The sequence below is a fragment of the Anolis carolinensis genome, chromosome 6, assembly GCF_035594765.1.
Source record: "Anolis carolinensis isolate JA03-04 chromosome 6, rAnoCar3.1.pri, whole genome shotgun sequence".
Lineage (NCBI taxonomy): Eukaryota > Metazoa > Chordata > Lepidosauria > Squamata > Dactyloidae > Anolis > Anolis carolinensis.
The window spans coordinates 31,381,506-31,405,253 of NC_085846.1; the positions used below are offsets into that span (position 1 = coordinate 31,381,506).

Here is a 23,748-nt window from a genome sequence, read left to right on the forward strand (position 1 = left end):
CTCCATTCGTATACTCTCCAATTGTTCTGATTTGGCAAGGGCCGTCTTGATTAATCCTCTGTCAACTTATTTTTTTCAGTTGCTTCTAAAATATTATGGTTTCTTTCTTTTCATCCCCTTTTTCCCTTTGACCCCAGCTTATATCAATAGTTTCAGGCAAAAACAGTTGCTGCAATCTCTCCTAATTTATGTCCTTTTCTCACTAATAACATTTACCACCATAATCATAGAATCATATAATCATAAAGTTGGAAGAGACTTTGTGGGCCATGCACAGGTCTTCATAAACCTGTCAGCAGCTTACATCTGTAAATCATCACCTTCTCCTGAGAAAAACGTATAATATCACAAAGGACTCCAACTCACCTGCTTCATAGGAAAGCTGCTGCAAAACAGGAGCTTTTTTGTTGAATTCCAGGGCCAGAGAAGCAGATGCCGTAAACAGAAGAACAGCTTGCTTCAGGGGAGTATGCTTGCTCCATTACTTTTAAAATTTACACAAATGATCAGCCACTGCCAGAAGGGACAGAAAGTTTCATATATGCTGATGATCATGCCATCACTGCCCAAGCAGGGAGCTTTGAAATGGTTGAACAGAAGCTCTCCAAAGCTTTAGGTGCTCTCACTGCATATTACAGAAAAAAAGCAGCTGATTCCTAATCTATCTAAAATGCAGACGTGTGCTTCTCATCCTGAGAACCGACAAGCATATCGAGCTCTGAGGATTAAATCGGAAGAAATCCCACTGGAGAATTGCAGCACACCAAAATATTTGGGAGTTACCCTGGACTGTGCTCTGACTTATAAGAAGCACTGCTTGAATATCAAGCAAAAAGTGGGCACTAGAAACAATATCATTTGAAAGCTGACTGGCACAACCAGACACAGTGAAGACATCTGTCTTTGCGCTTTGCTACTCTACTGCTGAATATGCATGCACAGTGTGGAATGCATCTCACCACGTTAGAACAGTGGATCTGGCTCTTAATGAGACATGCCGCATTATCACGGGATGTCTACACCCCACACCACTGGAGAAATTATATTGTTTAGCTGGCATTGCACCACCTGAAATCTGCCGGGAAGTAGCAGCCAGCAATGAAAAGATCAAGGCAGTGACATCTCTGGCCATCTCCTGTTCGGATATCAACCAGCATGCCAATGCCTTAAATCAAGAAATAGTTTTCTAAGATCTACGGAGATACTTGCAGGAACACCTCAGCAAGGGAGAGTCCAAAAGTGGCAGGCTAAAACCTGGAACCTCAACCCATGGCTGTGATTCCAAATGAGAGACTCCCTCCTGGGCACACAGAAGACTGGGCGGCTTGGAAGGTACTGAACAGACTTCGCTCTGGCATAATGAGATGCAGAGCCAACCTTAAGAAATGGGTCACAAAGTGGAGTCCATGACACGTAAGTGTAGAGAAGAGCAAACTACAGACCACCTATTACAATGCAGTCTAAGCCCTGCCACATGCACAATGGAGGACTTTGTAATAGCAACACTAGAGTCACTCCAAGTGGCCAGCTACTGGTCAAAGCACATTTAATATGCCAAGTTTTTAACTTTGTGTTTTCAAATATATTACAACTGTACCCTCGGTTTGCTTCTGACAAGATAAATATACATTCAGCTTGGAAGGACAGGAGAAACGATGTACATGGATTGTACTTTCTGATCGAATACATCATGATATAATTATTGAGTTTTGCTTGATTTTTATGAATGACATTTTCCCTCCTAGATTGGAACCATTATATCATGAATGGTTTGAGCATGGAACTAAGACTCTGGAAACAAGAGTCTGATTCTCCACTTAGCCATGGTGATTTTGGGCAAGTCACACACTTTCAGACCCAGAAAACCCTGTGATACGGCCACATTAGGGTGACCATAAGTGGGGAAGACTTGAAGGTACACAATAGCTTGGAGCTGTTGTATTTCCTAGAGCATTACTGAACAGCACGCATTGCATGTTGAAAATTTGTGACTTTAAAAAAGTAGGAGCACTTCTGTTTTTAAGATTTTGAACATCAAAAGCGTAATTGCCACCCAAAAGACTATGGGACTAAAGCAATGTTTATTTTTGTAATCTTGTTGATGAGAATGAAGCTGCCATTGTTTTCTCTGCTTTGTCGGCTGCTATGAAGAAACTAATAGCTATCTTCTTTTTTCATTGCAAAAGAAGTGCGGGTGAAAAGGGGAATGTCATGTTTGAGGAAGGGCATTGTGTTCATAGGCTAAATCAGAATGACATGTTTATATTTCATATTGGACATTGAACACTTTTTGACCTATAGCTCCAGGATCCCCCTCATCAGTTTTTAACTCTACCCTCAAAAAGTTCCTTTTTCCAGGCCATGATGGTGAACAGCAGGTACTGTGATGTTGCATTAACACAAAGTAACCACTCTTTTTGTGTCAGGAATGACTTGAGAAACTGCAAGTCGCTTCTGGTGTGAGAGAATTGGCTGTCTGCAAGGACGTTTTACCATCCTTTGGGAGGCTTCTTGCATGTCCTCGTATGCTGACAGAAGGGAGCTCAATCTGCTCCCTGGATTCAAACCACCGACTTTTCGGTCAGCAGTCCTGCTGGCACAAGGGTTTAACCCATTGCGTCACCAGGGGCTCCAAAGTAACCATTAATCTCCTGTAAATGCAACAATAAAGAAGACTATATGAGTAGTAATATCATTTCTACATGTAAGAGCAGCAAGTAATGTCCATTTCCCCCTCCTTTTTCTTGATTTTTAGGGGAAGGCCTACAACATCTTTGGGAGGCTTTGGAAGGGGGTGGGTGCGTTCCAAATGTTTTTTTTTTTAATTCTTTCTTATAGATTTATTTTTTTAAAAAAGCATCTTAACAGATACAAATACAGTAGAGTCTCACTTATCCAATACTCGCTTATCCAATGTTCTGGATTATCCAACGCATTTTTGTAGTCAATGTTTTCAATAAATTGTGATATTTTGGTGCTAATTTCCTAAATACAGTAATTACTACATAGCATTATTTCATATTGAACTACTTTTTCTGTCAAATTTGTTGTATAGCATGATGTTTGGGTGCTTAATTTGTAAAATCATAACCTAATTTGATGTTTAATAGGCTTTTCCTTAATCCCTCCTTATTATCCAACGTATTTGCTTATCCAACGTTCTGCTGGCCCTTTTATGTTGGATAAGTGAGACTCTACTGTAGTATAATGAGCAATTTGGGAGGTTTGTTTTAATAACGGATAACATTAAAAGGATCAAGTTTAGCAGTGATCGTGACTGGCTTCATAATTAGTTGCACAAGTGATTACTTTTGAAAAGGCTGCTTCACAGTCTCTGGACACTGTGTCCCGACTGCTGTCTCCAGCCTGTTCTAGCAGGATGAAACTTGCATTTCCCCCCTTCCCCATCCATTGCAACAACACATAGATTAAAGAGGTATTTTATTGATCCACCCATCATATCTGGTCTGAGGATTACAAGGGGATGAGAAATGGTATGTTGGACATATTATCGTGATGTGATCTCCATCTGACATTGACAGAGTGTCGGATCCAGAGCTAAGGTGTGGATTTTGCAATGGCCTTGAGAATTTGCTTCGGGGGAGGAGGAAAAAAAAACCCATGACCCTCAAGCTTAGTTTCAAAAATAGATGCCATTCTTGCTCACTCCCCCCCCCCCCAATGAAGAATGACCAGCTGATCCAGTAGGAGAAAGGCTGTGGCTTAGTCCTGCCCTTCTGGCTTGCCTATATAAAGGGGAATCTCTCCAAAGTTTCTGCAACTCGGACCTTTGCTTTGCTTTGCCTTCCACCACCAGAACCATGTCTACTACATTTTCGAGCCGCAGCCTGTCTTTCTCTGGCAGTGTACGTGGACCCAGATCGGGGAGCACACTGAGCATAGCCAGGCCTCAAACAGCCTCAAATATCTATGGGGTCATGAGTAGCCTTCCACCCTCAGCCAAAGATACTATGGCACGGCGTTATGGGCCGGAGACAGACATCCTTGACATCAACCAAAAAGGCACCATGCAGAATTTGAACGATCGCCTGGCTGCATACCTAGGAAGGGTGAGTAACCAAAGATAGTCTCCCAGTAAAAGAATTAGCTACAGGGCAAGGATATCAAGATACAGTAAAGATCCTATGTTTTCTGCCTCCCTGGAGACTAGGGCATAGAACAATGGCTTCAAACTACGGAAAAAGAGATTCCACCTGAACATTAGAAACAACTTCCCAACTGTGAGAGCTGTTCAGCTGTGGAACTCTTTGCCCTGGAGTGTGGTGGAGGCTCCTTCTTTGGAAACTTTTAAACAGAGGCTGGATGGCCGTCTATCGGGGGTGCTTTGAATGAGATTTTCCTGCTTCTTGGCAGGGGGTTGGACTGGATGGCCAACGACGTCTCTTCCAACTCTATGATTCTAGAGCTCTCAAGGTGCATTTAGATTGTAGAAATAATGTAGTTCGACACAACTTTAACAGCTATGGCTTAATGCTATGGAATACTGGGAGTTTTGGTTTTATGAGACACTAGCACTCTTCTGCAGAGAAGACTAAAGACTTTGTGAAACTACAACTCTCATAATTCCATAGTATTCAGCCATGGCAGATAAGTGGTGTCAAACTGCATTAATTCTACAGTGTGCATGAACTCTCAGAGGTTGTGTGATGCAGCTGAGCAAAATGGCACTAGTGCCTTATTTTTATGGATGACATTTCCCCTCCTAAGTTGGAAGCATTGTCACCTGTCCTGGCAGAACAGGGCTAGGAAATGTATGCCCATTTGTATTTTTTGAATAGCGACTTCCATGATTCACCACCACTCTCTGTATTGACTAGGGCTTTAGTTGAACAACTTCTGAAGGACCACATATTCCCCACCTCTGGCAGAAGATATCCAAAGTATATTGAACCAGTTTACCTTTGCTCAGTGGTGAAGAAACGTGGAGCTGGCAACTGTAAAACTGGACGTTTAAGTAGTAAGATCTTCTAACCATTGAATCATCAATGGTAAATGTTTCCACACTTGGCACATGAATCATTTGGCTACTGTAAGAACATACAAGTTTCTACCAGTTTACCAAGAAGCTCCAAAATGCAGTAATGTAGTTTGAAATATATAGTTTGCTGTTATTTGTCATCTAGTCAACTTTGAATATGGTAACTCTGTGAATGAGACATTCCAAATATTAGGTGCTATTCAGATGAAGTCTTTGCAAATAGTCTGTAGGGCTCTGAGATTTGTAATAATAATAATAATAATAATAATAATAATAATAATAATAATAATAATAATAATAGGAAAGTGTTCGACTTGTGGTTTTGTGAAACGAAATCCAGCATATCTATCTTGTTTGCTGTGTCATACAATAAAATAATAATAATATACTTTATTTATATTCCACTCTATCTCCCCGAAGGGACTCAGAGCGGATTACAGGTACATATATATGGCAAACATTCAACGCCATTACATAATTGACAAAGACAGACAATACATAAACAGAGGTAGGCTTCCTTCTTTCATTTCTGGCATCTGGAGGCTGCTTTTCAAAGTCATTTCTCAACTCGGCCATGGGGAGGTGCTGTTGTTCCATTCTTCCACACCAAGGAGCCTGCCAATCAAACCACTGGCATGTTTTTCAGTGGGGCCTTTTACCTCCCCGCTAAAGTGGTACCTATTTATCTACTCACATTGCTGTTTTCCAACTGCTAGGTAGGCAGAAGCTAGGCTGACAGTGGGAGCTTACCCCACCGACGGCTTGAACTGTCAACCTTCTGGTTGGCAAGATCTTTTGTAACTGGCGGTTTAACCCGCTGTGCTATAGCTGTGCATGTAGTTCAAAAAAGTAAGTTATTTTTCAAGTTGTGTCAAAAACAACCTTTATTTGAACTTGCTTTATTTGAACTTCAGATAAGCCCTGGGTTTGCTATTTATAATGATGTTTTTGATGATTTATGATTGGTGATGTTGGGAGCTTTGTTGAAAAAGCTTTAGGAAGAATGTTGATGAATGAGTCTTCTGTGTGGCCAGGATTTCTTCATAGGGAAAGACTTTGAATAGGAGGAAGATTTCTTGCTGGCTAAAGTATACTTGTTTGGGTTTTAATCCAGAGAGAAAAGTGGGGTGCATCTTAATAATACTGTAGTAATAATAACTATTATAGCGGCAAAAAGTAACAGGTTACCATATGAACAGATATGAGTGGCAATGTGGATGGGACAAGATACCTTCGATCAACAGTATATGTACAATGGATGAACACATTCTCTCATTAATATGAAGAGATATGCAGAGCGAAAAGGTGTGTGTAGCTTTTTGTGTTCTTGTTTTGGTAATTTGAAAGAGTTTATTTGTCAGGTTGGGCCTCTACTGATAGCTGGATGGGTGAGAACAGATAATTTTGAACTTGGCTGGAGATGTGAGCAAGTAGGGATTCCTATCCTTTGCTGGAATTGTTGGTTATTCAAAACAGGTTGTATTGTGTAGCTTAGGGTTAAATTACACACTATGTTAACTGTGTGCCATGGTTTTTTGTGCTTAGACGTATGAGAAGAGGGGGCTTGAACTGTTCTCTCCATATTTGAAAAGCTCAGGGGAACCTCTGGCTCTCCAGATGTTAACAATAACTCCTATTATATCCCACAACTGGCTGTGCTGGCTGGGACTTGTTATTCAATTGAACTCAGAGAGCCATACTGTGCATCTGTTTTGTTGTTGTTGTTGGGTACGTGCATTATATGTTTCAATTTATATGTTTCTCCCCACCCCATTTGTCTATGTTCAAGGTTTAACAACACAGCCCAACAATAAACCTTACACACTCAATTCCATCATACTTCTGTATATAATGCTTACCAATATAAACTAAACAGAAACACTTACTAAAAGGATGCATTTTATATAGCTATGCATGATTTCTTTCAGCTTGATAGCATTTCTCAAACATTACCTGCCTTCTCTTCTGGCAAAGCTTCCTTTAAAGCTCAGTTGTGCAGAGACACTCGGCACATGCTCAGAGATACTCTTCTTTTACTACTGAATTCCAAGCACTAGATTCCAATGTTAAACATACAATCCCCAGAGAGATAAAACTCGAACTCCTAATTCATAGGTGGGACAAGTAGTCATGGTGATTGCCACATAACCCTGATTTGCACATAAACCCTTTAACAAGCAACTTACTTCTTGTATGTTTTTATTTTTGGTTGCAGTTAACAACATCCTGCAAAAGCTAAACATCCCCCATGAAATCTAAATCTAGGAACTGGTATAAGTAAACCTTCAATTTCATTTGAACTTGGTAACCCTGGATTTAGCAAACATCTTTGTTTGACTGATTGACTTTCTAGTTTTAATGTCATTTATAATTTTTAAAATACTATTTCATTTATTTATTTCAAATTTAAAAAAAAAATAAATTTTGTGTCTTAATGTTATTGCAATGCCTTAAGAAAATACACAATGAATCTGAACAGAATTTTTGATACAGAATTAGGAAGTTCAACAAAAAACAATACTTTACCTAATATATTGAATATAAATGAAAGGTTTTCATGGGATTTGTTATGTCCCCAAATATTTTATTATTACGATTATGCATGTGTTTATATCTCTTATAAGGGGTTGGTTCATCTTCTGGTTTGCTAGAAAATCTGAATTACTGTATTGGGAAATAATGCACGTCTAAATGAAATGTTTGGAAAGTTCTCCTGTATTGTTTTAATATTAATATTGCAATGCAATAATTAAAAGCAAATTCAGACAAATGAAGACAAATTAACTTAATGTAACACAATTTTACTATATAATTTTTTTTAAGTTTTGAATTTTTTTCTGGTTTTTGCCAGTTGTTTGCATTTTGGTTGACTTGTGAGTATAGTGTATATGGTTTATGAAAATCTTCTACTGTGGGGATTAAAGGAATTGTGGTCCAACGTATCCAGAGGACATCTGGTTGGACAAGGTTTCACTAGTCAATGTTAGTGGATTGCCGGGTTATGAATGGTTTACAAAATCAGAAATCCTGCTTAGGCTTTTCTAAGCCATATGTTCTACTATACTCAGGTCCGGCCTGTGTGAATTATTTATTATATCTTTGTTTGTGTGCTCGTAGAATCATAGAGTGTAATCATAGAGTGTAAGCAACAATCCAGTTCAATCCTCTGCCATACACAAATACACCATCAAAGCACTCCCAACAGATGGCCATCCAGGGTCTGTTTAAAAACCTCCAGAAAAGGAGACTCCTTTGTACTCCCAGGCAGCATATTCCACTGTCGAATAGCTCTTGCCGCCATGAAGCTCTTTCTAATTTTTAGATGGAAGCTCTTTTCCTATAGTTTGAATCCATTGCTACATTTCTAGTCTAGGAGCAGCAGAAAACAAACTGGTTCCACTTTCAGTGTGCCGTTCTTTCAAATAGCTTTCATGTAACCTTTAACTCTCTCTTCTCCACGTTAAAACATACCCAGATCCCTAAGCCACTCCTTGTAAAGCTTGGCTTTCAGATCTTTTGCCATCTCTGAACATATTTCAGCTTGTTAATATGAATTGTCTTTCTGTCTGAGCTATCAAGGGCTCCCTCTCGTGGCGAAACCAAGGATAGCACTTTCATTTGGAGGATTCATCATCATCACATCATTTTACTTTTTCTTTGCCTTTGCACCAGGTGCACTCCTTGGAGGAATCTAATGCACAACTGGAGCAGAATATCAGGGAATACTATGCGAAGCGGGCATCAGCTGGTGGCCCGGATCTGAGTGGTTATTTCAACACCCTTTCAGAGCTGAAGGCTAAGGTAAGAAAATGGTGATGGTGGCTAGCTACAGGGAGTACACAACCCCTTTTTGATAGAACTCCATTGGTTGCCGGTTTGTTTCCAGGCAGGCTCTTAAAATAGAAAGGGTACTGTTCCATTATCTGGGTGGAGGCCACTAGGGGGTGCTAGAGAGAGAAAGAGAGAAGCATAGTCCATTTTATGGAGGGGAGGGGGTTTAAAGGAGTAAAACCATTTCCCCTTGTTTTCCTGTTATTCCCACAACCTATGATCACCTTATAGAAATAACCCTTATTTATGATATGGGAAGTGGGGAGGGGAAATAACCAGCAAAAATAGGTGAAATGGTTTTCCTATGTCCTGTTTTGTCTTTCAAGAACAGCCTTAAGACACTGTGGTAAGTAAATGAAAACTGCTTTATTGCAGCAAAACATAAAGTACAGTACACTCAGTGAAATAATGCAAAAGAAAGCCAGGAAGTCTTACTTCAGACAAAGAAACAGGCATAAATCCAGATGCAGACTTGGAGCAGGCACACAGAGAGTGAAGGCATTAGATTCAGTTTGTTACCAGCAAGAGCTGGCTGCACCTGCTTCGGCTTTTATAGCCCTGGGTCCCCACATGGCTGCTAGGGCAGTTCCTAATCACTCGGCTGCATTTCTGGCAGCTAATCTAGCTGAACGACATCTCTGCTCTGTTTCCTTTTGCCTCTCCTGGAATGAGGGTACTAGCAAAGTTTCCTCCTCAGACTCCAAGTCGCCCTCAGATTCATGAACACTTTCCTGCTCCCCTTCCTCTTCTGAAGAAGAGGAATCCCTGACATCCTACTTCAATGTCCCACCATAAGATGGACTATCCTTCTCTCTCTATCACCCCCCCTAGTGGCCTCTGCCCTGATAATGTAACAGTACCATAGAAAATTTTAGACTACATGGTGTTTGTAGATTACACTATGTAACATGATTTTTGTTGCTGGTTTATAAATGTCATTTCCTAATTGTTTATATAAAAAAACCATGGAAAAAGTTTATTAAACTGCAAAAACTTTGTTTTTGCGGGACATCCTGCAGCATACTTTGCAATAGTTTTTCAATGAATATCTCATAAAGTCTCAACAACATATGTGTTGTCAAAGGCTTTCATGGCCAGAATCACTGAGTTGCTGTGAGTTTTCCGGGCTGTATGGCCATGTTCCAGAAGCATTCTCTCCTGATGTTTCACCCACGTCTATGGCAGGCATACTCAGAGGTTGTGGGAGCTGTTGGAAACTAGGCAAGAGGGGTTTTACATATCTGTGGAAGGTCCAGGGTGGGAGAAAGAACTCTTGTCTGTTTGAGGCAAGTGTGGATAGTGCAATTTACCACCTTAATTAGAATTGAATAGCCTTGCAGCTTTAAGATCTGGTTGTTTCTCGCTTGGGGGAATCCTTTGTTGGGACGTGATTAGCTGGTCCTGATTGTTTTATGTCTGGAATTCCCCTGGGTTTTTTAGTATTGTTCTTTATTTACTGTCCTGATTTTAGAGTTTTTTGATACTGGTAGCCAGATTTTGTTCATTTTCATGTTCATTTCTTTGGGGGTTTGACTAAAAGGATTATCAAGTTGAATGCCTGCCATTGGCTAAAAGTGGCTACTTGTTTGGTCTTCCCTTGCTAGGTTACTTGTTCTCTATAGTTTCATTTTAGAGACTCACTAACCTCTTTGGTCTTTCTCCAGATTGAACAGGAGACCTTGAATAATGCTGGGCTGCTCTTAAGAATTGACAATGCCAAACTTGCTGCTGATGATTTCAAAGTGAAGTAAGACTTCTTCATTACCATTGCTCACCCCCCTCCATATTTCATGCATTCGATATTATTAATTTTTTTGTTGTTAATTGTTTTCAAGTCAATTTTTCTTTATTATAACCTTGAGAATGAGAGACGGGCAAGTTACCCTGCTATTGTCAGCCCTGTCCAGGTCTTGAGATAACTGTATTTGTCTGCTATCTGTTCCTGATTATTTAATACTCTGGAATGATCTGAGTGTACCATCCAATTCTCTTTCTAAAATTTTGGATTCTTCTTCAAATGAGTAAAACTTGAAGGAACCTTTGATCCATGGGTCTCTTTTATATAGTTCTTTTGCATATAATTTCCATTATATTTTTGTTTCTTCTTAATCATTATAGAAATGCAAATATATTTTAAAATAAAACTCATTGGTTTACTGCTTTGAAAATGTTTGTCTGCATGTCTTTGTATCTGTTTCTGTACTTATCAGTATCCTGACATTCAGAAACTTGGTGGGAAGAGTCATAAGTATGACATGGAGAGAACCAACATGGTGTAGTGGTTTGAGTGTTGGATTATAATTTTGGAGACTGGCCTACCTTTAGAGCAGTGGTTCTCAACCTTTCTAATGCCGCGACCCCTTAATACAGTTCCTCATGTTGTGGTGACCCCCAACCATAAAATTTATTTCCATTGCTACTTCATAACTGTGATTTTGCTACTGTTAGGAATTGTAATGTAAATATCTGATATGCAGGATATATTTTCATTCACTTGACCAAATTTGAACACTGGTGGATTTTGGGGAAAAGAGATCTTGACATTTGGGAGTTGTAGTTGCTGGGATTTATAGTTCACCTACAATCAAAGAGCCCCTTAAACCCCACCAATGATTGAATTGGGCCAAACGTTCCGCACAGAACCCCCATGACCAACAGAAAATACTAGTCTTTGGCAACCCCTCTCAACCCCCAGGGATCCTGACTCCCAGGTTGAGAAACACTGCTTTAAAGAAACACAAAGAGAATGTGAGTAGACTCAAATTGCATGATTTATTTTCCTCCCTGCCCCTGTTAATTATCCTTGGATTTAATATCGAATGAACTACAACCAAGTGATCAATTTTATGTGGAGGAAAACCTACTCTAGAAATAGTAATGGACTGCTCTGAGACTTGGAGCATGCATTTAATTTTCTAATCAATCACTTCTGTGTTGCTGCTGACATTATCCAAGCTTACGTTACCATCCAGTGGATTTCCCAATTACATACTCTTGGGCTGCCATGGCTATAAATTTACGTTGTAGTTATTGTTATGGACCTTCCAGTTGACTCTAACTTATGGCAACCCCACCGTAAGGTTTTTTTTTTAAAGACAAGATTTATTCAGAGGAGGTTTGCCATTGCCTTCCTCTGACACTGGGTCTAAGGTAATCTAATGGGGTTCCATGGCTCAATGGGAATTCGAAACCTGGTCTCCAGAATCATAGTCCAGTGCTTAAACCTGTATACCACAATGGCTCTCACCTTGTTATATTTTCAAAGTAATAAATGTGATATTTTCTATGCTGATATTTATAGAAATAGATAGGCATTCTATCACCTGGAGTCTTAGTTTAACATCATAGCTAACTACTATACCATACTGGCTCTCCTTTTACTTCTACAGGTTGGAATCTGAGGTAGCCATACGTTTGTCCCTGGAGGGGGACGTCAATGGACTACGCAAAGTCCTGGACGATGTAAATGCAAGCCGGGCTAGCTTGCAAGTCCAAGTAGACAATCTACAAGAGGAACTGGTCTACCTTAAGAGAAACCATGAGGAGGTAAGGGTGTTGACCTGCAGGCATAAGAGGCCTTAACACCAAAGGAGATACTTGTGGGATCTAGTCTGATCTGCAACACTTGACCGATATGATCACATTGGTATTAAGTAACTACTGGAAGACTTAGTGATCATTTACTTCTCTTGTCCTTCTTTAAGATGGATAAGAAAATATTTGGATACTTTAAAGCAAGGATGGGCAAAGTGTGACTCTATCGGAAGTTGTTGAAGCTTCTCCAAGATTCAGTTTTTTGCCCTCAAGTGACCATGGGCTGTTTCAGACTCGGAAAAGCTATTTTTTTAAAAATGGGGAAATCCTGGTCGTGTCCTATTTTGAAAAAGGTATCTACTAGTCCGGAAATTGCTTAAGGTGGGGGCTCAAACTATGGCAAATATATATCCACTTCCCACAGCATTGGGGTTCTTAGGAGACAAAAGCCTGGGAGGTTTCCTACAGTGGGATTTGTAGTGGGAATGTGGCTCCACAAAATCTCCAGTGGGCCAATGTGGTCTCCTAACCTTCCATCATTGCCCACCCCTACTTTCAAGTGTCCTGGAGGTAATGAAGGCAGAACTACAGACTATTGTTTACTGCCTGAGTGATGAAAACTTAATGCAGTAACTTCCCATCTAGCAACTGAAGAGGTTTTCCATTCTTTTGTAAACTTCTGCTGTTGTCTCTGGTCCATTGGTGAAGATAAGCAGCAAATACAACTTGAAACCTTTGCACAGAACTGAATGGTCTTTGCAAATCCTTTATCTGCTGGTGCTGAGATTGAAGCTAGGACCTTACCGCCATATAGCTTTACCAGTGACCTATGGTTCGAATGTTTGTCCCAGAATTACTTTTTCAAACTGCAAATTCTGAACTTTCTACTGATTGATCATTTTTTTAAAAAGGAGCCATGGTGACGCAATCGGTTAAACACTTGTGCTGGCTGGACTGCTGACCTGAAGGTTGATTTGCTGACCTGAAGGTTGCCGGTTCAAATCCGTGAGATGGGGTGAGCTCCCATCTGTCAGCTCTAGCTTGCGGGGAGCTGAGAGAAACCTCCCAGCAGGATGGTAACACATCTGGGTGTCCCCTGGGTAACGTCTCTGTAGACTGCTAATTCTCTCACACCAGACTCAACTTGCAGTATGTTCTCAAGTTGCTTCTGATATGATTTTTCTTTCTTTAAAGCAGAGCATAGCACACAAGTTGAATTAGGGACTGGAAAAATTAATCATTTTAAACTTTCAGAATTTTGTCCTGGCTTCAGGAATGTAACAAGTTGTGGTCTAAAGAAGCAGCTTCTCAAGGTTCTTTCTCTACTATTTTATCTCACCATGGTTTCAATTCTGCGAGAAATAGCAGTCATTCTGTTCTCACTGAAAACTGATACTAGTATGGAACACCATTAAGAACAAACTAAGAAAGAGAGCAGATTACCATTTTAATGGTCACAAAATATAACATTCTCTTTCTCATTTGGCAGGATAATGTGGATAGCTGCAGTTTCCAAGGAATTGCTTATATGCCCTTTTCATAGTTTATTCCTTGGTAAATTGTCTGTAGCAGTCGAAGTAATGATATACTCAGGTATATGGATGTTTCAATTTAATTGGTGCCTATCACAGGCAATTTGGTAAAATGAAAGCTAGAAAGCTAAATAATAAAGAAAATGTAGCAATGCTTTAGAAAAAAGTATTTCCTTTGTAGGAAATCTACCCTTGGAATCCTTCCATGGTGTTTATTGATCAGCATAACCATAAGAAAGTGGTTTTTACACATTTCCTAGTTGGCATACAACTGAATATAATTTTCTCTGTGCTTAGTGATCAAGCATGAATACTGTTGCTTTTATATAGCCAACTCCCACTACTTGGACATTATAAGAGATGTGCATATTGTGTAGCCTGTGGCGGATCAGAAGCAAGAGGTAGCTCATGGATTGCCAAACTTGAATTATGTCCTTATTAAATGGAAGTATTAGCAGACTTGGTAGAACTCTGAGAACTACAGGAATACAATAACATGTGTATAGAGAGGACGGGAGGATCCCAAAAACTGTCCAGACTACATGTGATGCTGTACAGGCAACTCCTCTCTGCAGGATTTGGTTGTGAGTCTTTTTGGTAACAGTTCTGATTAATTTAAAAGAATATATGACTGCAGCATGGGGCTAATGACCTGCGATTATATCCATCCAAATGTTGTCCCTTATTTATTTACAGTATTTATACTCCGCCCTTCTCACCCCGAAGGGGACTCAGGGCGGATCACATTACACATATAAGGCAAACATTCAATGCCTTGATGTAGAACAAAGACAGAAGACAAACGTAGGCTCCGAGCTGGCCTCGAACTCATGACCTCTTGGTCAGAGAGATTGGTCTCAGCTGGCTGCAGCTGGCTGCTCACCAGCTTGCGCCACAGTCCGGGCCTTGTAATGTGTGGTTGATTATTTGTTGATTATTTAATAATAAACTGCATTTTCAATTCACACAGGAAGTGGCTTCTCTCCAGGGACGACTTGGGGGCACTGTCAATGTGGAAGTGGACTCCATGCCTGGTGTTGATCTTCAGAAAGTTCTGGCTGAGATCCGTGACCAGTATGAGGATGTTATGGAGAAGAACCGCCAGGAAGCTGAGGCCCTTCACAAAGCCCAGGTTTGGAAAGAGAAGTTAAAAGGGCTCATTTCAAGGGTGGTGGCTGTTGCCAGCATGAGGGGGTCACACAGACAAAGAGACTAGAGCACATAGGAGCAGAAAAGAGGTAGGATATAAAAATAGGTTTTGAGGTTTTTATTCTTGGATTTTATATATGCCTTGCTTACCTAGGACTGACAGTAGGGTTGCAAGAAATCTGTGAAAGTTGAAAAAACAAAATATTTTTAAATGCTTTTTTAACCTGAGAGAATGCTTCAACAGTGATTTTCATGTCTGAATGGGATTTCCAAAATCCAGCTTTATCATCTGAACTGCTGTCTGTTGCAGCCTCCCAAAACAGCAATGGATAAAGACTTCCATTTTAGTGGGATGGTTAATTCACTCCAGTATTAAGACTAAACTTTAAAGCAGTGGTTCTCAACCTGTGGGTCCCCTTTAAAGGAATTATCCATGGTGACCAACCTGTGTGAGGCATATTGTTCAGCAACCTGGATAACTTCATTGAAGTTCACATTGGAAGCTATCACTGCATAGAAATGAAGGGATGAGGTGGCCTTATCGTAAGAAGGCAAAGGCTCTTGAAGGCAATCTGCACTGTGTGTATATGCCTTCAAGTACCTTCTCAGCAAGAGCCTCTGGTGGCACAGTGGGTTAAACTGCTGAGCTGCTGAACTTGTGGACTGAAAGGTTGGCAGTTTGAATCCGGGGAGTGTTAGCTCCAGCTTCTGCCAACCTAGCAATTCAAAAACATGCAAATGTGAGTAGATCAATAGGTACTGCACTGGAGGGAAGGTAATGGTGCTCCATGCAGTCATGCCAGCCGCATGACCTTGGAGGTGTCTACGGACAACGCTGGCTCTTTGGCTTAGAAATGGAGATGAGCACCAACCCTCTGAGTCGGACACGACTAGACTTAATGTCAGGGGAAAACATTTACCTTTACCTTCTCAGAAAATAGGCTCAAATAACTTTCCCTTCCTTTCAAAATCTTAAATGTTTGGTCCTTATGTCAATGAAGATGGAGCTTAAGAACTTTTAGGCAGCTATCATGGCTTTATGAAGACAAATGATGGAAGCACAAGTGTGTAGGGAGGCAGAGCCGGCCCTAGGTATTTTTCAAGTGTAGGCGAACAGAATTTTGGCGCCCCCCCCCCCCCCCCCAAACCAATCACTGAAAAATAAAAGCGTTGGATAAGCGAAAATGTTGGATAATAAGGAAGTATAAAGGAAAAGCCTATAAAACATCAAATTACATTATGATTTTAAAAATTAAGCACCAAAACATCATGTTTTACAACAAATCAATAGAAAAAGCAGTTCAATACATGGTAATGTTATGTAGGAATTACTATATTTGCAAATTTAGCACTAAACATTGAACAGGGATATAGGGCAGTGTGGACTTAGATAACCCAGATAGCCCTCAGTATTAAAAAAAACCCTCTAAAATCAGGACAATAAATAAAGAACAACACTCTGAAAACAGAAGAAATCCAGACAGTAAACAATCAGGGACAGCTAACTCCTCCCAAAAAAAGATTCTCCCAGGCAAGAAGAAGCCAGGCCTTGAAGCCACAGGGCCATTAAATGCTAATCAAGGTGATTAATTGCAACATTCACACCTGCTTCAAAGAAAAGTTCTTTCTCCCACCCTGGACCTTCTACAGATATATAAACCCCACGTACCTAGCTTCCAAGTTCCTACAGACCTCACAATGTCTGAAGGCCCCAAAGGTGGGCTTGTGTGGTGCGAAGGTGGGTCTGCGCTGGCCGGAAGGCCCAGCGCGGCCGCTGGAAGGCCCGAAAGAGAAGGAGGTGGAGAGTGGTGCTCTCCTCCCAGGACGATGGTGCCCCCGGGACGATGGCGCCACAGGCAAATGCCTATTTCGCCTTATGGTTGGACTGCCTCTGTAGGGAGGGAGATGTTTTGAGTTTGTCTCTATTGTTTTGTGCCTCTCCTTGTGGCTATCAACAGTAAGACAAGAAAACAAACAAATATATTTAGTTTGCATTGTGTGTTTCGGTTGCAGAACTTTGGGGTTTTGATTTGATATAATAAGATGTTAATATGGGAAACCCACCAGTGATGGCTTCTTCTTTCCTATAGTGTGATGCGATCAACCAGCAGGTTGCTGACAGCAGTGAAGCCCTCCAGGCTGCACAGCTGAAGATCACCGAGTTGAGACGATTGGCTCAGGCTTTGGAGATTGAGCTACAGTCTCTCCGGAGCACGGTCAGTAATAGGGATTTTCAATGTGTCTTGATATGCTAAATCAAGGGTGGGAAACTGTAGGAATTTGGGGCCCTTGTGGGCTGTACTTTCCATGGGAAGGGTGTCCTAATATAGTCGACAGCATCCTCAAACCTGGGGGAGATTGTGACTGGCCATTCAGACATCCCCAGATTATTTAGCAAGATATTTTTCAACATTCTGCTGTTTCAACAGATCTAAACTGTTAGCTATGCACTGCATTTTCTACTCCTGGTCCACCGCTTTGACCACCCACTGCTTTTCTTTCTCTTGGTCAGCCAAGCACAATCTAATGTTTGGTCTTACATTTGCATGCTAAAACATACCTGAGTTTCACTTTTCAATTGTTTCTACTTTTTGAAAGTGCCCCAGTTCCATACTTATCAGATAAGTGCGAGGTTTTTTATTTGGTCCACTTCTTTAAAGAAAAAAGGCCTATATCAGCCAAAGGAAGACAGCCTAAAATAATATTACAAAATAAAAAATAAATTCTTTACATTTGGAATTTCACAGGTTTGATCCTTAGCATGTTATTCTAACCAACTGCTTGAAATGCAATTTGATGAATTCTATGGGGTTTGAAAAAGTCATATATTCTAGCCTTTTGTCAACATCCTAGGTTCTGATGTGAAGGTTGATCCCGGAAAGCATGGAAGTAACAAGTTACTTTATAATATATTATTTGGACTACATTTATTTGGTTGTCAATGACCAGCAGCCAAGGAACCAAGGACCTTCCTTTCTCTTTCCTTTTAATAAGGCTTTGGACTCCATCTTGCTTGTTCCAGAAGGCAACCTGTATCTATCACCGCAACCAATCCCTCTGGATTTTGTGAAACCAGACTTTAGGTTACATGATACTTATCCAGCTTATTTTAAAAGTTAAGAGTGTCCTAGAAAATCACATAGAAATGCTGCTATTGTAAATTCCAGATGCAGTCTAATACTCTAGGTGCCACACCAGCACTTCTATACAGTTTTCTGAAGTGCTTGTAGGATTTGTTTAAAGAAACCATGTATGTCTCATGTGGCCTTCCATACAAATGAGTATAGTGGCAACACAATGCGTTCATAATAAATGACACAACATGTTACAAGTGTGTGTCTAGGAATGGCACTGTTGACAACCTAATGGGAGCTGGTGTCATAGATAGCACAATGAGGTCCTTTTGAAAAAATTTGTTCCAAATGCCACAATCCTTGCATAGAGACCAGTGTCAATGTCATAAGATCCTGTAGCTTGGTCATAGGAAGGTTAAAATGATCACAATTCCTCATCAGCCTCCACATTGTGAGAATACAAATTTTAACATTTTCTCCAAGCCTTGTAAGGTTGTCCTAAACTTACTATGGTTCTTTATCTGCTTTCTGCTTTGGGGGAAAAAGTTATGGTCTATATGAGACTTTCACAAAATATCTGTTTCCAGAAAATCGCCCTGGAGGGTACCCTGGTGGAGACTGAATCCCGCTATGGGATGGAGCTGTCACGGCTGCGTGAACTGATCTCTGCCAGGGAATCAGAGCTGTTCCAGCTGAGATCTGAGGCCCAGCGCCAAGCTGAGGATTACAAGCGGTTGATGGACATCAAAAACAAACTGGAGCAGGAGATTGCCACTTACCGGCGTCTTCTGGAAGGGTAAGAGCCTCTAGGAAAGGTAGGCATGATATGTACAACTGGCCTGCCAGCTAACCAATCCCTCTTTTTTCCCAAATGTCAGAAGCAAGCATGGATCATTTTGCAAAAGGGAGGTGGGTTGATGTTGGGGAAACAGTGGTTTGGCTAATGCCATTCAGATGAGTATGGTTGAGGTCAGATTTGGACCATGAGCCTCTTGAAATGCTTCTTCACAACATGTAGACCACGGAGAAGCAGATTTCTAAGGGCATTAAAGACTTATTATCTTCCCTGTGAAAGGGAGCTCAGATCTCATTATTAAATCACTTGGAATGGTCTGCTTGATGAATGAAACCCAGTTGTCCCATACAGTAAAGCATTCTGCATACATTCAGTGAAAAGACTGGGGGTGGGGGGGTGGGGGTGGAGACACACTTTTAGAAAAGGAGTTTTATGTTTGTTATGTGGATATAGTCTTAGACTGACATGTAGGAGGATTCAGAAGATCTTAGTAAGGAGCAAGTATCCTTTCTGTTTGAAATTCGAGGGAGCTTGAAGTTTAGCTGTGGCTATCATGTTGTCCATATATCCGGGGGTTGTGTCCTCCCCAAGCACCACTCTTGAAGGTGTACTTATAATAATAAGTAATTTTACTTATTCAGTTGACCAAATTGAACTTGTGTTCATTTGCTCCTTTAGGTTGGATACTGAGCCACCATCTCCCCCAGGTAAGTTACAGTGTTTGAAAAATTACTTTAAAGACAATTTACTATGAGGGCATCCCAAACTGAGCAGTGCTCTGGATCTCACTGCTTAGCTTTGATTGGCTTGAACATGCCCTTATATTTATTCTTTTAAACAGTCATAAGATATTTTTGAGAACACCTGCCCCAGTCGCCTCTCCTGTGACTACTTCTTTCTTAACATCTTGTTTCTTCCAAATTGGCTTCTCAGACTCAGCACCTTATGTCACCCCTTCCCCACAGAGCACACCACAAGTCGTCGGGTGAAGACTCTCATTGAAGAACTGGTTGATGGCCAGGTGGTGTCCTCTCGCGTGGAGGAGGTGGAGCAACCACTCTAAATGATGTTGATATGGCATCCAAATTAGTGGCAGAGCAATTGTGGTGATGGTGGTGGTGCTGGTGGAGGTGAGCTCAGTTCTGCATAGCTTATTTCTAGTGAGTTTATTCCACTGCTACAGGCAACAGCCTGCAAATAAAGTGAAATATTTTCCATTGAATTGACATGTGAAAATAAAGCAAAATTGTCCATGTCTTTGAAAGGAGATTTACTTTTGTTTTGTTTTTCTTTTTGAGATCACAATCCTGTGATTAGGGAAATTGAAGTAATAAAACACCATATTTTCCCTCCACCCACACATCCTTTGATCCCCATTGGTAATATTTCCCCATTCCATGCTATTTGCTCTTTATTTGGAAAGGACAATCAAACTGGCAGAGCACATGGCTTTTTCTCACAGAAGGTATTGAGGTCGGGCCATTACCTCTCTAAAAAGATCGAAAAGCAAGGGAGACAGCTCTGTGCCCCAAATCCTGAAAAGCCACTGTGAAGGTGTCTACCTATCCTCATCTCTGTCACTAAATGTGAGGACGGCCTACTTGTCCCACTGTATAGATTTCAGCTAGGACTGTGGATAAGAAGGTCTGTGCCTAGCAAGCTTCCGTTAAATTAGATAAGCTTTGATTCAGAGCAAGCATTTTGGGTTGAAGGCAAAAATACAGAGGTTTATTATGATTTGGTCAAATAAGATGCAAGTATGCTCCAAAATGGGGCCCCTTGGTGGCACAGTGTGCTAAAGCGCTGAGCTGCTGAACTTGCGGACCAAAAGGTGCCAGGTTCATATCCCGGGAACGGAATGAGCGCCCGCTGTTAGCCCCAGCTCCTGCCAACCTAGCAGTTCGAAAACATGCGAATGTGAGTAGATCAATAGGTACCGCTCCGGTGGGAAGGTAACAGCACTCCATGCAGTCATGCCGGCCACATGACCTTGGTGTCTATGGACAACACCGGCTCTTTGGCTTAGAAATGAAGATAAGCACCAACCCCCAGAGTTGGTCACGACTGGACTTAATGTCAGGGGAAACCTTTACCTTACCTATAATGTGTGGCCTTCTCAATGTCAGTCTCAATCGAATAGACAAACATCCTGAGCTCATCTTGGTGACAAAAGGGATCTTCAGTCTTGCATACATACACAAAGGTTTTGATATTATCTGCCTTGGGAAATAGCTGGAGGGACCCTGGCCATGATATCCATTCCCAAAGGATTAGGCAAACTGAGGGCACAGGAAGAGAGCTCCTCCAAGATACTTTTTGATATGTTTTATACATATAAGAATTGATATAATATACAAATGATATAAGTTACACATAAAATATCAAGTCGATACATTTCTTAAAGGGTTAGATTTGATAGAGTTTTATGGTACAGCTGCTGCTAGATCCACCCTGGAGTCTCTAGCAGGTTTGACATTGTGCAACTTCGGAGCAGTAGAAAATGTTTTAAAAAGAAAGTAACAAATCATATCTCTTGCTTGAAGACTCTTTAATGTCCATAAACCTTTGGGGAGGGGGGGGGGGGTTTGTGGCTCAACAACACCACTACCACAGCATCACATACGGAGACCTTCTAGATGCCTTTGACGTTCTTCTGTGAAATTTTACACACCCAGTTTCCCCATTGGACACCACCATGCTTGAATATCTTCCACATCATAGTCACCGTGTGTCTTCACTCAGGCATATACTTGTGGCATATCCATGGGTCAAACAGGTGAATAATATTGCTTTTCTATAGGAGCCCCGGTGGCGAAGTGTGTTAAAGCACTGAGCTGCTGAACTTGCAGACCGAAAGGTCCCAGGTTCAAATCCCGGGAGCGGAGTGAGCACCTGCTGTAGCTCCAGCTTCTGCCAACCTAGCAGTTTGAAAACATGTGAGTAGATAAATATATACCGCTCCGGCGGGAAGGTAACGGCGCTCCATGCAGTCATGCCAGCCACATGACCTTGGAGATGTCTATGGACAACGCTGGCTCTTCGGCTTAGAAATGGAGATGAGCACCAACCCCCAGAGTCAGACATGACTGGACTTAACGTCAGGGGAAACCTTTATCTTACCTATAATGTGTGGCCTTCTAGTCATGAGCTCTTTTTGCCACTAGGTGGCAACAGAAGCTACATTAATGAACTCATCAATATAGGAGATAATAATACAGTTATCGCAGCCTATTTGGATTATTGCTGGCAGCATCCCTTTTTTTGTTAACTCAAAATCATATATATAAATCTGCAAGCAGGTATGCGTTTATAAAACAAAATACAATATACTGTATTAAAACTTCCTCACCCTAACAGGCTAACACAGTAGTTCTCAACCTGTGGGCTGAAAGAACGAAAATCTGGTCCGCAAACCTTCCTATTTATTTATTTTATTTTATTTCCACTCCTTTCTACAGAACTAACCATTGCATTGGATAGACCACATCAGCTCTAGATTATTAAATATGGTTTTCTGTGGGCGAGCATATGGCGACTACTGGATGGCATATGTTTTGTATCAGAAACTAGAACTGATATGGTCTCTCCAATGCAATTTTCTAAATCAGCACCCCAAATAACCAAACCAAATCTAAAGTTGGCCAAAACCAGATTTGTAACCCTTTTGGTACTAATGTTGGAGAGTGGTCCGTGGTCAAAGTGGAACCTGATCAAAGTGGGTTGTGAACCACTGGGCTGACAGATTTGCTTGATTTCATTACAAAATTACCTAATTGAGTGGATGCAGAGAACTGACCACTCTATTGCCATTTGCTCCAGTGTTTATCAATGTCTGATGCTGCATCCAGAAAGAAAGAAAGAGAAAGAAAGAAAGAAAGAAAGAAAGAGAAAGAAAGAAAGAAAGAAAGAAAGAAAGAAAGAAAGAAAGAAAGAAAGAAAGAAAGAAAGAAAGAAAGAAAGAAAGAAAGAAAGAAAGAGGGTGTGAGGGAGGGAAGAAGAAAAGAAGGAAGGAAGGAAGGAAGGAAGGAAGGAAGGAAGGAAGGAAGGAAGGAAGGAAGGAAGGAAGGAAGGAAGGAAGGAAGGAAGGAAGGAGAAGTGGAAAGGGATAGGGAGGGGAAGGAAGTTTTGTTATCATTAGAAATCCACATGTTCTTCTTTGTATGGTCACAAGGGGACAGTGCAGCCTGCATGTTAGAAGGAAGGAGAAAAGAAGATGTAAAGCCATAAGAAATGAAAGCTGTACCACAGACAGCTCACCAGTTGGGGATGCAATAAGACAAGAAATTTTACAAGTAATAAAACACAACTGACACAATTCAAGTAAGTGAATTAACTCAAAGTCCAAAGCTTTCCAAAGCTGCTAGATCCCCCTTCTGTTACACTCTTCTCTAAGGATTTTGCCTTTCTCTTCTTCACATTGTGAACCTAATCAACATTTTAAAAATACAGAAAATAATCATGTGATTAGAACATTTTAAAAAAAAGAAGATACAGACATATTCAATAAAGGGACTACATTTGAAGCAGTAATGGCACAACTGTACACTATACTTGTTTTTAGAAAATCTCAGTCCAACATTCTCACCCTTACCATAGGAGACCAAAGGCAAGTATGTGACTGTAAGCATAGAAAGGTGACAGGACAGTATATAATGCATGCAAGTGGCTGTAGATTTCAAGAATGCAGTTTCTCCAGATCAAAGGTACCAGCAAGTCTTCGAAAGGTCATTGCTCAAGAGCTGATACAGTTTGTTTTCAGCTGCCCTAGAGGGTGAGACCAGGTTTAGTGGTTTTAAGTTACAGAGGGTAGATTCCAATTGAAGATGGGAAAGA

General features: G+C 40.9%; 1 protein-coding gene across 1 annotated transcript; it reads left to right on the plus strand.

The window, feature by feature from the left end:
• Positions 1-3,440: 3,440 nt before the first annotated feature.
• LOC100554046 (keratin, type I cytoskeletal 17) lies at positions 3,441-20,179 on the plus strand. Its single transcript, XM_008113394.3, has 9 exons — positions 3,441-4,070; positions 8,672-8,800; positions 10,495-10,577; positions 12,220-12,376; positions 14,867-15,028; positions 17,136-17,261; positions 18,707-18,915; positions 19,594-19,622; positions 19,881-20,179. The coding sequence occupies exons 1-9, from the start codon at positions 3,822-3,824 to the stop codon at positions 19,976-19,978; spliced, it is 1,242 nt and encodes a 413-aa protein (XP_008111601.2). The 5' UTR covers positions 3,441-3,821; the 3' UTR covers positions 19,979-20,179.
• Positions 20,180-23,748: the final 3,569 nt, after the last annotated feature.